The following is a 15,706-nucleotide window of genomic DNA, read 5'->3' as shown; positions in this document are numbered from 1 at the left end:
TCCGTTACCTGTTCTGGAGGCCCTCCTTTGACTAACGTTGTGCTAACAATGTCACCTACTTTGTCGGGTCATTTTGCAGGATCTAAATCAACTACATCATCGACAGTTCGAGTATCAGATGAGCACTTGCTAGAATCGGCCGCACCAATTTCACTTTCATCAGAAAGCTTGCATATAATGAGTATTTACCCTGCGACGTTGAATCTTCATCTACCGAAGGCTTAGCCTGATTTACGTCTACATCTGCATTTGTGCTTGGATCATTCTGATCAAAATCTGCTTAAGTTTAGAAAAATTCATCTAACGAAAATTTCAAATTTTTGTCTACTTTTCTCTTTCCGCTCGTATTTTCATATACTGGCTGCCTCAAAGCTGCTTCCTGACGTCAGTCACTGCAACAGTTCACAACATTCACAATAACTTATAGCCTAATGAAAACAGCGTCGCCTCAGAGTGAGACAGCGTTTTCACACAAAACTAATAATACGTGACACTGCCAGCTGAATGTACAATTATCAGCTTTTAACCCAATCGTTATTGTCTTTACTGAACAGCCTCCAAAAGGAATGATATGGCCGGTGACAGGTCTTTAGTTACATCATTTCTGTTCGAAGTTATACGAACGTAAATTGTGACTGGCAGATAAAATATGCTTCTAAAAGTGCACCACATACATACCTATATTCGCGCCATAATCCACAGTTCGGCCATTATGTCAAACACTTAACTCGCTACTTAGCTATTAACAAACAAGGCAAGCGACCATTGTTGTTATATAATGAAACTGCCAACTGAGAGCGGCGTATCCACTGTGCCCGGCTGCCAATTCCCAAAAATATTTGCCCCGTAAACTCAAGTCTGAACATCCCTGACGCAGTGTTGTTTAAAACCTCTTCTGCACAGTGAACCACATTATGCAACAATGTGTTAAATATTTTACGCATGAGCATGTCGTAATTTCTTAACTTATTAGGAGAAAAAAAAGACTTATAAAAACCTTTTTTTAAACAGTTACACAAAACGACCAATTGGTGAATATTCCTGGTTTACTATTTCAACAAGATTATAATTACAAGAATAAACTTTGTTTTGGCGTTTTATTTTGACTAGTGTGGAAGTACAGTGTACATTAAATAAAACTTACACGTAATTCAGTAAGGAAGATAGAAGTCACATAGATATCATAGTATGATAATTATTTGGTTAAAGTTTCATTCCAATACCTATTAAGGTTTTTGAGTTGTTAAATTTCAAAGTACTAGTAAAAACTACAGGCCATGACATGCAGGTCCTCTCAACCTTTCTTTATAAATAGAACGTAGATGGCGTTTCTCCAGCTTACTTTGTTTGGTTATATTGAAGTGCTAATCGTTTGTATATCTAAGCACGTAGTACACTTCAAGCCACATGTACAGTCAAATTTTATTGGCCTGCAGTATGCACTGTATAACCATCCAACCATCTGCTTTGAGAAATTTAGCAAAATCGAAATCTCATTGGGCGGTTAAAGATACAAACCCAGATCCTCTCGAGTGTGAGTCCAGTATCTAAACTTTACAAGGTTTCGTTAGTGACAAAACAGATTTGAGATTATATGAATTCCCATCTTGGTAACGTAAACACTGAGTGATATTTACGAGGGAAATCCCAAAAGTAAGGTCTCCTATTTTTTTATAAGTACATAGACCTGTTTATTTCTACAGTGGTTTACATCAGTTTACAGCTTGAACATATAGCTATTTTTCAACATAATCACCATTTCTGTCGATGCATTTTTGTAGACGCTGTGGCAGTTTTTGTATACCCATGTCATACCAGCTCGCCTCCATGCTGTTCAGAAAGTTATGAACCTCTTCTTTCAACTCGTCGTCGGAGCTGAATCGCTTTCCGGCCAAATGTTCTTTTAACCTAGGGAACAGGTGATAGTCACTGGGCACCAAGTAGGGACTATAGGGTGGGTGGGTGATTATGTTCCACTGAAACTGTTGCAGGAGAGCAACGGTTTGCCGAGCGATGTGTGGGCGAGCGTTGTCATGGAGAGTGTGTACGCCCTTGTTCAACATTCCTTTTCTCCGGTTCTGAATTGCCCGTTTGAGTTTTCACAGTCTCACAGTACCTGTCGGCGTTAACTGTTGTCCCAGCGAATCAGCCCCGACGATGAGGTGAAAGAAGAGGTTCATAACTTTCTGAACAGCATGGCGGCGAGCTCGTATAACATGGGCGTACAAAAACTGCCACAGCGTCTACAAAAATGCATCGACAGATATGGTGATTATGTCGAAAAATAGCTAAACGTTCAAGCTGTAACCTGATGTAAACCATTGTAGAAATAAACAGGTCTATGTACTTATAAAAAAATAGGAGACCCTACTTTTTCGATTACCCTTATAGTATTTTATATTAGATGGGAATTTTTAAGCTTTGCAAATTAACCATCTGGCTCATCTTCTTCTAAGTAAAATTCTGGACTTGTAGGATCTTACATAACACTAATAATTCCTATGAGCGTCCAGATTTATGCTTCTAGTATAAAGTATTGCACGACGTTGTTTCGTATGATTACTTTTCTGAAGTTTCGCTCCATAGCTTCATCACTGCATGGACAGCTGGCGGATAACAAGTACATAGGCTCGATGTTCGATCTCGTAGTGATCCTAGGATTTTGTTCCAGGACTAAACACGAGGTGTAACAGGACAGTTCGTCAATATGAGAAAAATGAAAACTGGAACGCCGCTTGGGCTACATTCAAAACTACAAGATCGATTCGAACCTGGCCATAAGTCAGCAGATAGCAAGAATGTGACTGCCACAACAGAACCAAGCCTAGTAACGTACTGAGGTGTTCAGCTGTCATATTATAAAAACAAGAACTGTGGAACAAGCACACAATAAATTATTCTTGGCGTTCACGTGCCATCTGACGTAAGACTTGATAGTTCCTTTGCAATGATACTCTCATTGCCGGCTGCTGTGTTAAGTGTTTAACTGCACAACCTCGATCAGAAAGGCCTCTCATACTTTGCTTTAAATGACTTGTAAAGATCACCAGATGAGGCCCACAATGCAAAAAGAGCTGAAAACTTTCACAACAAACTGCCAGCATTATTTGCTTCCATAATCTGCAGAAATTTAAAGAAAATAAATTATAAGAAAAATCAATACTGAAGTGAGATACAAGTATCCTAAATGCCCTAAGAGTTCAGCTCTATGCAGCACAATACCGCAATATTAAGTCAACAGAGCCGCAGAAAACATCTTGACACATGATGTAATAAACACTGATGGGAAAGATGTTAAGCTGCAGAATAAAGTTCGTTAAATTGCAACCAGGGCTGTAGGTCTGAGCCTAGGGCACCGAGTGACTTCGATCGGTTCTTGTATTTTCGGCAGACTTAAAAAAAGAAATAAAATAGTGGTGCCACTCGGTGACGTCACGCGTGGCGCCTCTAGCTGCCAGAGGATTCGGTGCATTGTGTCTGAGGCTGCGGTCGCAGTGGCACCGATAGTGGTGGATTCCGTCGACGACCGGCATCGGCCGATCTTTTCAAATCAGTGTGCGCGGTCACAATGTAGGTGACGTCATCGCCCGAAAGTACAGATTTCGGACGACAATCGGTGAAATTCAAATTAGTTTTTTTTTTTTTTTCAGTCGTAATAGTATACACGACACGGAACATGGACTATGGGAAACTGGTGAGTTTCGTGAGTGGAGTATTTTGTGGTATTCTAAGAATGAAATATGCTTGGAATCTATGTACTGAAATCGCACGTTTATTGGAAACCACAAGCAGGTAAAATCTTTCTCGGAAATTTTAGGTGTAGATTATAACCTCGAAAAATAAATTGTTCAAGTGACAACGATGGTGCATCTTATGAATAAAGTTATTGTACTGTATCTTTTTGAGTTATGGTACCTGGACATTAGCTGTTCACAAATTACTGTTACTGCGTAATGCCGTTTTTATGGCAGTAGGCTGGTTATTCTGTTCCATGAAGTGGTTTGCAAATGTGGTGCCAGTATGTTTTTCCACTTTGCGGTGCTTTATGTTTCGAATATCTTATTGCAGACTTCGTGTTTGTCTTTCACACGTATGCTGAACGACTGTCATTGAAGATAGTCTGCACAACTTCAAATAAATTCAGTAAAACAGATTTCTAGTGCTTCCCTGGAGGTGTGACTCGAGTTCTATGAAAAACTTCGACACTCAATTAAAGATACAATTCTGGCTCAAGTGAAACTAGAAGTGACACTTTGATATTTGCCGGCCGGAGTGGCCGTGCGGTTCTAGGCGCTACAGTCTGGAGCCGAGGGACCGCTACGGTCGCAGGTTCGAATCCTGCCTCGGGCATGGATGTGTGTGTCCTTAGGTTATTTAGGTTTAATTAGTTCTAAGTTCTAGACGACTGATGACCTCAGAAGTTAAGACGCATAGTGCTCAGGGCCACTTTGATATTTGACATCCTTCGATTACATGTTACCCAATGCCTATGCTGCGTTCTGAAAAGTACAGTTTCAAAATTTGTGTGGGGCATGTTGGATATTATTTACCATGCCCCAAATACTAATTTAAAGGCTAATATTTTCATTTTTGCGCCTCAAATACTACGAAATTTTTAATTTATTCCCTATCGAATTTCGAAGCTTTGTCCCGTGCAAGCGCCTTAAAGACACTGTAATATACTTGATTTTCTTTATTAAAAGCTACACTGAACCCGAAATAGTACTGCCTCCAGAATCCTTGTTACATCCTTTCTCAAATCCAGTGTCCAAGTGTTCAAAGAGCAGTGAAGGTTTCAGTATTATAGGCCTAATCTGATTATCTTAATATACTTACTGCCAGTATTGCATTAATTTACACAGTTTTTAGAATAAAATGAGCTGCTGTGAAACCGCAAATCTACTTTTCATTGATTAAATAATTCTTGCTTACTCACATACAAATTTTATCTATTCATCCTGTATCAGAAACATCTACTTGCACCACGTAAATGAACTGTTATGTGCCCATAACCTCATTGGCAAAACCTTTATACGCCGAAGTTGCCACTGTGGCATCATAAACCATACTCTGAACAACATGCTTTCAAGAGATCCTTAGTGCAGTGCATCATGGAAACTACATATTTGCGTAACACATGGGTATTTCGTAAAACTCATCTGGAGATTCCAATAACTGAATACAGAGTGTACAATACTTGAAACGTTGTTTTCGAGACAAATATCGCTCATTCGACATCTCATCAATAGAAAACGCCGCATTGCAGCACTCATCTCCAAGTGCAGAGGCATCGTGGCATCCATCCCATCCATGGAGGTTAAACTCTAACCTACTTCATACATAGGCTAGATTCTAACCTTACCTAACATGCTCTACCCCGCCAAAGCTGACGAATGAGATTGTACGCACCATGACCAAGCTGTCATCCGAAGCTATCGAGTGACCTCTAGAGACTGTGTCAGGCAACCATTGTCAGTGCCACTGTGAACGCAGCTTTAGGGCAGTTGCGGGAGCCTTTTAGCCGATGGCAACTGGCAGTGCCACTGATGCACTAGCTGCCGGGCCCGGCAACAGCTCTGTCCAATTTTAGTTGCCCCAGACCATCAAGGGGCTTTGCAGCATATGAAGCCTATCAAAATGTGCACTCAGCCCGAAGGGTCTCCCCCCCTCCCACACTCAGGGGCTAGTGGGGGGTGGTGATTCCACGCCTCCTCCTAGCTCTCGGGAAAAGGAAAACTATGTACAAAAGTAGAATAAATACAAAAGACCTAATTTCTGAGAATCAAAGGAAACCTACAATCTGGGATACCATGGCAAAAGTATACTTTGACAGAACAGAGAAACTGAGTTCTTCGTATAATATTATTAAGACTCTGATTCCAGAATTTGAGGAGAAACCTGTGAGCATGAAGAATGTTTTAGGTGAATATTTTACCAATTTCACTACTTCAACATAGAACTAGCTGTCATTTGAGGAGAAACCTGTGACCACGAAGAATGTTTTAGGTGAATATTTTACCAATTTCACTACTTCAACATAGAACTAGCTGTCATCTTGGGACCTGGTTTGATATTAATTTCAGAGTTTTCAGTCAATTTCGGAACAGAAACAGGGCCAGTTCAAGAATATTTTTACACACAAGCAACTTATCATGTGGTGCCCCTCCTCTCTCCCATTTGTCCCTTGTACACTTTCACCCACATCACTTTTCATTACTAATTGTGACACATTCTGTATACAAATCTTGCAGTTGCAGTTTACATCTATCTTCAAGAGTCAGCCATTTCAGTTTCTTTAGCATCTCTGTAACACTCCCCCCATGGGCCAAACAAACTTGTGCCCATCTTTGTATATATTCAGTATCCCCTTTTAGTCCTATTTGGTACAGATCCCACACACTTGAGCAATATTCTACAATTGGTTGCATGAATGATTTGTAAGCAATCTCCTTTGTAGACTGTTTTCATTTCCCTGGTATTCTACCAATAAACTGAAGTCTCCCACCTCCTTACCCACGACTGAGCTTTTGTGATCATTCCACTTCATATCCCTACAGAGTGTTACACCCAGGCATTTGTATGAGTTAATCGATTCGAACTGTGACTCATTGACATTATAGTCATAGGATACATTTTTTGTTTTGTAGTGTGTGTGTGTTTGATGTGATGCTTGTTGCCTAATGACTTATGCTGCAGGTCAGTGTGTAGCTTTTGACGGCTGATATCTGCAGGAAATACTTGGGGCACAGGTTGTACATTATCATACAATAAATGAGTTTCACTCATCTATGGAATACTAGATATACTGCAGACATTCTGTTCACAGATTTTCACTGGTATTTCTATCATTTTCATAGGATTTCCATGTAGTGTAGCTACGGAAAACCACATAAGAATGCTTCACTTTCGAGTAGTAGATGTTGTTATATTCTGTATCTTAAAGACGTGAACTCCAAATGACCCAGTGTGTTACAAGTGTAATTTCTTGCATAAAAGCACATTTCAGACATATACTCATAAAAGTAGTTTTTCTTTTGCAGAACTTGACACAACTGGATGTAAGTGAAAATAATATTGAGACACTTGACCTCAGTGCTCTTAGCAAACTGGAAAATGTGCAGTGCTCTAGGAATCAGTTGGTGGAATTGACAGTGAATGGAAAATCACTTACTTCATTGATTGCAGGGAATAATGGTAAGTGTTCTTTGATAATGACATCTCAATAAATTTATTATTTCAATAAGGTTACAAAAATATTTATTTGCATTAGAAGCACTGGATTACATATCAAAACAAAAAAGGAAGAACTAGCTATGCGAATATAACAGAACAGTTCACTTACATCAAACAACAGAGAGAGAAAAAGAAACAAATAGGCTAAATATCTATAAAATGGTGCATATTATGTAAACTAGTTTAGCTCAGAAGTGGGCAATTTCATCTGCATTGGGAGTTGTCGACATAAGTCAGTAAAGATTGCACTGACTGGGTCAATTAGGTCAGAAATACATGTGTTGGATTTTCTGGACCTCAATGATCACATATGGAAAAGGTCAATATGTTCTGAGCTTAGAAGCCTACAGGAATTGTACACCACTTCCTCAAATTTGTTCCACATACATGGTGAATAATTTCAGAGATTTCGAGCAATTTATGGGTCCTCCTTCTTGCATGTACAAAATGACCTGTATCCATTACTAAGCACTCCACTGGTTTAGTTTTATACTGGTTTCTGTATTTTAGGTGAAGTTTATTTCTTATTGGTTAGTGTAAACCTTTTATATCTTGAAGAATTAAGAAATTAGAATTAGGAATTAGTTATCATGGCACTGTACAGAAGCAGATCTACTCCGTATGTCTCCACAAGTCTAATTTCTCGATTTTGCCTGAACAACAAGTTTTTGTGTTCACTGAGATATATAGTGACAGTTTGATTGCCAATATGAAATCTCTGCCACTAATGAAAGAGACTGTGCTCATAAAAGTACTTCCTACTAAATTTCATGCATCTTTCATATATGTTAGACATTCTTCTCTTTGCACACTTGTATCACATGTCTCTAGAATGCATCCCATAAGTAGTTTTGTCAGATATATTGTAGCACTTGCCTGATATTATTACATGTGCTTGTTGAACCATTTTCTGCTGGAATTCTCATGGCTTGCCAAAATTGCCTTTTCTGACAGGTTTCTTATTATTCTTCTCTTCTGAGTCAAATGTCACTCCATACCTGTGTCTCTGATTGTCTCTCTGTATAGAGGATGGGATAGTGTTCCTCTGCATGCTGTTCTTTGTGATTCCTAGTTTCCGAGTATCTTTTTGTATCTGTGCCTCATCGGCCTTACTCTTTCATCATGAGAAAGGAATATGTAGCTTTTTATTGGGATCAAAAACTTAAGCCTTTCTGTGAAAGGCTCAGAATGACTGTTCAAAGTGACAGCCACAACTATTAATAAATGTATTATAATGGTACATAACCATAATCAATGACTGTAAATGACCCCACAGTAAAAAACAATAAGAGTGAGATCTGATTACTGTATTTCAATCCAGTAGTGAGGTTTTTTGCTGTTCAGCAGTAATGGTGACTCCATGGCACAGTCGAGGAGTGGGGGTAAAAGATGTAGGTGGAGCAGACAGCACAGTAGCAGTTTAGAACATCAGGTCTCCAGACACCTGCTTTTCCTCCATATATATCATGCCTCTTCAACACTCAAATCCACATGATATCTGTTTCTATTTTTTTTTTTCCTTTTTTTTTCTTTTTTTCTGTTATTCATTATCTTGATGCAACCCTCAAAGCGAGTCATATATTTTTGGAACATACACGGCATACACCTTGGAGCAGCAAAGGAGTGCCTTACTCAGAAAATCTTTCTCCTTCTGCTTCCTTAGTAATTGTACTACATTCAGTAAGGTTCACTGTTTGGGCTCTCTGTCCCATCTTGAGTGTGATCAGAGTGCGGGCATGAGATATTGGGATCACAATGCAGGGTATCAAATAATCACTGCCTAGATCATCCTACTGACCATTTAGCACTTACTCTCAAACTAAAACCAGTTTTGACTCTGTTGTTGCATCTGCTCCAATACTTGCCAATGCCATCCTACATGGCCTTCACTCATATTGTCTACTATTGAGGCTATTCCATATGACATATGAACATCATTTGTGACAAAACCATGCAGTGCCAGTCCAGATGTCTAGCTAAGTGTTTCCATTACAGCAAGCTTCACTTCTTTTGTTGAAGGCCAGCATTCAGCACCATATAGTGCAACGGAATGGATTACAGATCAGTACAGTTTCCACTTAAGGCTGTTTGGAATCTTCTGGTCACAGAGTACACCAGTCAAAGAATCTCATATCAGCCATGGGCTGCTCATGCAGTTAGAGATTTCTGCACTGAGATTCCCATCAGCAACAACAGTCATGCCTACGTACCTGAAAAGTCGTTGTTGTTGAGAAGTTAATATCATTGATTCTGGTGGTATCCTGCTCATTTACATCTGTACTGAGATGGTGCATTTTCTTCATGTTGACTCATAGGCTCACTTTTTGACTCATTTTTTGGTGTCTATTTATGAACTAACTGTTACATATCGGCTAGATGGAGGATTATTTCTTCTCTTATTCCCATTCAGCTAACTTATTACTCTATCTGTAGTTGCCTCATTCATAACAGGATAGATAACCACAATGCCATTAATTCTACAACTCTATATTAAAATACAGTCATGACAGTATCCATCACTCTACTTTACATTTGCGAATTTTGTCGGAGATAAGACGCATATCTCAGTTCATGTATGTGTGCACAATGTAGAATAATCTCCATTGGACCTTACTGAATAGGCAACGAAGATTGTTTCATGATGGTTTGATTCTGAATGCAAATGAGAATAACTGTAAAGCTTATTGTGTAGTTACCAGTCTGACAGCTTTATGGTGAATGTGGAAAATAGATTTGAACTGTTGCTTCAGTTAGAAGCTGGTGAGCCTCAAGCAGTTGCAGGTGTAGACAGGGCACAACAAACTTTCAGCAGCAAGTTGAAAAGTAAGAAAGTACGGAAATCAGTAAAGAGAAAGAAAGTGATGTTGTTAGGTAGTTCCCATGGAAGAGGTGTTGGCCAACTTTTGCAGGATGAACTAGGATCAGAATACCAGGTCACCAATTTTTTTAAACATAGTGCTGGTCTGGAGCAGGTGACAAAGGATTTAGGATCATTTTGCAAAGATTTCACTAAGGAAGACACCGTGGTGGGCCAGGTAATAGTATTGACAGAGATCCTGAGTACAGTATAGAGTTTGACCTAGCAAAGATTGCATCAGCATCGAAGCATACTAGCATTGAGTTTGTATCTGTTCTTGGGTGACCTCATTTGATCTCTTCTGTCAAGAGTTTGGAGTTGAAACGGCTGCTAATGTCGGGTTCAGGGTCATACATTGGTGTGGTTCCTGTTGATTCTCTTGACAGGTGGGACTATACTAGGCATGGCCTTCATCTCAACAGGAAAGGGAAGGGTAAACTGGCTGGGAAAATAGCAGGAAAGTTAAAGGGGGGGGGGGGGGGGGGCGGGCACTGTCATGAGTGATAAAATACCAGTGGTTGTAGGGTTCAGAAAAGACCCTTTTTTAGGGTAGGGAGGACAGAAGAAAACCAAGTTTTAAGAAAGGTTAGGATTGAGACAAACCTTCAGTTTGAGAAGGAAACTAAAAAAACATAATTCTAGCTTATTACATCAGCATAAACAGCTATTGGTTAAGAATTTTCAACAGTTAGCAGATACTTCAACTCTACCCAATTTTAAATCAGTCAATGTGAAATATCAGCTGTCTTTATTGCATCAAAATATTCGAGGACTAAGAAATAAAATTAAATTATCTGCATTGATGAATTAGAGTCCTCAAACCCAGCTGACATAATCTGCCTCTTCGAACATCATGTGACCACTGGTATAGAACTTTTTAGTGTTACAGGATATAGATTAGCATCTCACTTTTGTAGAGCAGAAATGGAGAAAGGAGGAGTTGCCACATTCATCACGAACTGTCATAAATTTAAGAACATAGACATTCATAAATTTTGCCTAGTCAGCATATGGAAACATGTGCAACAGAAGTAGAATTTAACAAAAAAATCCTTCGTAACATTAAGTGTGTACTGAGCACCTGTTCATAAACCACCTTGAAGCTGTACTGGCCCATTTAACAACCAAAAACAAAACAAAATAGTAGTTGCTGGTGACTTCAATGTAGATTTCCTTAAAAACTCTCCCAATAACTTATTTGAGTTAGTAACACTATCATTCAACTTTATTCCCACTGTAAAGTTCCCAACTAGGGTAGCCAATTGCTCACAAACAGCCATTGATAATATCTTTATAGAAAAGTCCAATGAACAAAATTATATTACAAAACCAATAGTCAATGGACTCTCAGACCTTGACATTCAGTTCCTTCTGTTAAATGTTGATACTGAACAGGATATAAAATCTGTTAAATCTGAGCTCAAGAGGGTAATCAATAAGCCAAAACATGATTATTTTAGGACACTCCTCAGAGACATTCACTGGACTGATGTTTACACTGCTCATGGAATGTATGAAAAATGTAACACTTTTGCTAATAAAGTGCTTACCTTATTTGAACACTGTTTTCCCCCAAAACTAACCAAGGTTAGAGCAAAGTCTACAAAGATGCCATGGATTACTCAAGGAATAGAGGTATCTTGTAAAACAAAAAGTAAACTGTACCTGTCAATCCAATACAGTTCTGATGTTGATGCTATAGTACATTACAAGAAATACTGCAAAATATTAAATACTGTAATATGGACATCAAAGCAAATATATTACAAGAAGAAGATAGTAATATCAGATAACAAAATAAAGACAATATGGGATATAGTGAAGGAGGAGTCCGGTAGAACCAGACATGAAGAGGGACAAATAGCATTAAGAGTAAATGATACATTGGTGACAGATGTGTATAGTGTTGCAGAACTTTTTAACAAACATTTTATAACTGGTACTGAAAATATGGGGTTGTCATGTTCTGTAGATGCTGCTATGGAATACCTCAGATCAGACATTTCAAGTGACTTCCATAATATGAAATTGACCCTCACTACCCCAGCAGAAGTAATATCCATCATAAAATCTTTAAAATCAAAAACATCTAATGGGAATGATGAAATATCAACAAACTTAACTAAACAATGTAATTCTGAGTTAAGTGACATATTAAGCTATCTGTGTAACCAGTCGTTTATCAGTGGAATATTTTCTGAATGGTTGAAATATGCTGAAGTTGAGCCACTGTTTAAGAAGGGAGATAAAGAAATAGCATCAAATCTCCATCCAATTTCACTTTTACAAACATTCACAAGAAAAAGTAATATAAAATCGGCTTTATAACCATCTTATCACAAATAACATACTGTCAAAGTTGCAGTTTGGATTTCTGAAGGGTTCTGATATTAAGAAGGCTATCTACACTTACAGTGAAAATGTACTTAATTCATTAGACAAAAAATTGCAGGCAACTGGTATATTTTGTGATCTGTCAAAGGCATCTGACTGTGTAATTCACAATATCCTTTTAAGTAAACTAGAATATTATGGAGTAGCAGGAAATGCATCAAAATGGTTCAAATCATATATCTCTGGCAGAAAACAAAGGGTGTCATTAGAAAAGAGACCTGTATTAAGCTATCAGGCATCATCCAATGGGGAACTAATTACTTGTGGGGTCCCTCAACGTTCCCTCTTAGGGCCGTTACTTTTTCTTGTGCATGTCAATGACCTTTCATCAGTAACATTATCAGATGCCAAGTTTGTTTTGTTTGGCAATGACATTGCAGTAAATACCAAATCAAGTGTAGTCATAGAAAGATCGGCTAATGAAATATTTGTGGGCATTAATCACTGGTTCCTAGCCAATCCTTTGTCACTAAACTTTGAAAAAACACACTACATGCAGTTCAGAATATGTCCCACGAGTATGTGCCTAACATATGATGACAAGCAGATAGAAGAAGTGGACAGTGTTAAATTCTTGGGATTACAGGTTGATAATAAATTCAACTGGGAGGAGCACACCACAGAACTGCTGAAGTGTCTTAAGAAATCTCTATTCGCAGTGTGAATTGTGTCAGACATAGGGGATATAAAAATGAAAAAGCTGGCATACTATGCTTACTTTCATTCCATAATGTCATATGGGATTATTTTTTGGGTAATTCATCAAGCCAAGCTAAAGTTTTCCAGGCACAAAAACGTGCAATAAGAGTTATATGTGGTGTGAACTCAAGAACATCCTGCAGAAGTCTGTTTAGGGAACTAGGGATACTAACTAATGCTTCTCAATATATTTATTCCTTAATGAAATTTGTCATTAAAAATATATCACTTTTTCAAACCAACAGCTCAATTCATGGAATCAATACTAGAAATAAGAATAACCGTCACAAGGGTTTAAAGTCACTTAGTCTTGTACAAAAAGGTGTGCATTATTCAGGAAAACACATTTTCAGTAACTTGCCAGCAGCCATAAAAAGCTTAACAACCAATGAAATTCAGTTTAAGAGAAGCCTAAACGATTTATTGGTGGCCAACTCCTTCTAATCAATTAATGAATTTCTCATTAGAACCAACTGATTTGTAAATAAAAAAAAACTTTTTTTTATTTTAAATTTAGTGCATTAATGCAATCTTAGTAAATGAGTGTTTGTAAAATGATTCTTTCATATAATGTTCATAAAAAAAAAACTTCATTCCATTTGGGACCTGTGGAAGGTACATTAGCTTATTTGTTTCAGTTGTATATTTGTCATGTATTATTGTTTTTTTGACAAGTTCTACATCCTGGAGGACCTCCTCACTATGGATCAATTGGAATGAAAGTAAATCTAATCTAATCTATATAAATTAATTGCTATCCAAGGAAATGTGATTTGTATGGTCTTTTTTTAGCTTTTCACATAATAGTCTGTAATTATGAAGAATAAATAAATAATATTAATGTAGGAAAAGATTCCTACTTAACATAAAGAAGACACGTTAAGTTGCAGACAGGCACAACTAAAAGACACTTACATGAAGCTTTCGGCATTTTCAGCAAAAGAGAAACACACACCATTCATACACACAAGCGAGCATATCTCACGCACACATGACCACCAGCTCTAGCAGTTAGGGTCAGAATGTATTCTGACCCTAGTTGCCACAGTTGGCGGTCATGTGTGCATGAGGCATGCTCACTTATGTGTATGAATGGTGTGTGTTTCTCTTTTGCTGATGAAGGCTGTGGCCAAAAACTTTGAGCAGGTGTCTTTTAATTGTACCTGTCTGCAACTTAATTTGTCTTCTCTTTGGCAAGTAGCGATCAGTCTTTTCCTACATTGTTGATATTCCTACCACAAGTTTCCATTGTTTGATAAATAAATACTAAAAATAAAAAAAAATCCTTCAAAGTCAAGGCACAAAATTAGAAATTATGCTATGGTGCTTTATACATGAGAAATTTCAAAATGGACCCAAGACAATGAAAAATGAACACCTTCAGCTCTCACTTATGGGAGGGAAAAAAACAGGGAGAGGAAAAAGAAAATACAATGGCAACAACATTCTCTGCCTCCCAGTACATAATCTTGATACGAATGTGTGACCTACATTGTCCATTTAGGATTACTTTTCTACGTATCTGTCCCAGAGTGATGGAGTTGATTAATAAATTTATTGTACCTATCTTTCAGCATTGCATAAGCTGACAATAAGTCCACCACCGGTTCACCTGATGCACTTGGATGTTTCATAGTAAGTAACATTGTTTGGAATTATTGCCAAAACACTGTGATCAATATAGTAGTTTTTTAATAAATTTAAACTCAATTTATAGCAAATACATGTGCAAATATGCAAATGACACTGCAGACTACAAAATTTGCAACTATAACAGTTCCTCAAAACTTGGAATGTTCAGCATGCTGTATACATTATGTCACATTTCTGCCATTTATTACAGTGTATAATTTAAAACCAGTGTGAAAACTGACATAAAAGGTAGAGCCTACAATGTTTGGGCTACTCCCATATACTTCTAAACCAATGATTGTTCTACAGGAACCAGCAGAATAATCTACATCGTGTCCATACTTTGCAACCATTGTGAAGTGCAATACAAAGAGTACTTCCCATAGTACTATGCACTAAAACTTCTTCCCATTCCACTCAAATATGGAGCACAGAAAGAGTGACTGCCTAAATACCTCTTTACATGCTGTAATTAGCCTAGGTTGTATTCACAGTCCCTACAGGAATTTAACCTAGTGAGCTGTCATATATTCAGAGATTCATCATTTAATTGTAGTACTTGTAACTTTGTATCAGGCTTTTGTGGAATAATTTGCGTTTACAGTATCTCCAGCAGCTTCCAGTTCTAGTTTTTCAGTATTTCTGTGCTGTTCTCTCAAAGCTGTCTGTGGTTGTAGACATCCAATATCACCTGCTCTTGCATTAGTCACTTGAATATGTTGTAAGTAATCGCCTTTGTATCCTGATTGCATTTTCCCCTCTATCCTACCAATGAACCAATGTTGACCACTTTGTTTATCTATGACAGAGCCCATGTGATAATTCCACTTCATAACCCCACAGATTTTTACACCCAGTTGCGATGATTTTGTGTCCATGTGCATATTGACA

At 38.0% G+C, this 15,706-nt stretch overlaps 1 protein-coding gene across 1 annotated transcript in view; it reads left to right on the top strand.

The window, feature by feature from the left end:
- LOC124775756 (protein phosphatase PHLPP-like protein) overlaps positions 1-15,706 on the top strand; it is a 241,492-nt gene that overhangs the window by 167,448 nt on the left and 58,338 nt on the right. The window contains exons 5-6 of the mRNA XM_047250585.1: positions 7,041-7,194; positions 14,758-14,818. Coding sequence (XP_047106541.1) covers positions 7,041-7,194; positions 14,758-14,818 — 215 coding nt within the window. The remainder of the gene's footprint in view (positions 1-7,040; positions 7,195-14,757; positions 14,819-15,706) is intronic.

Source organism: Schistocerca piceifrons, chromosome 2 (genome assembly GCF_021461385.2).
Source record: "Schistocerca piceifrons isolate TAMUIC-IGC-003096 chromosome 2, iqSchPice1.1, whole genome shotgun sequence".
Classification (NCBI taxonomy): domain Eukaryota; kingdom Metazoa; phylum Arthropoda; class Insecta; order Orthoptera; family Acrididae; genus Schistocerca; species Schistocerca piceifrons.
This window is presented reverse-complemented; position numbering and strand designations above follow the sequence as displayed.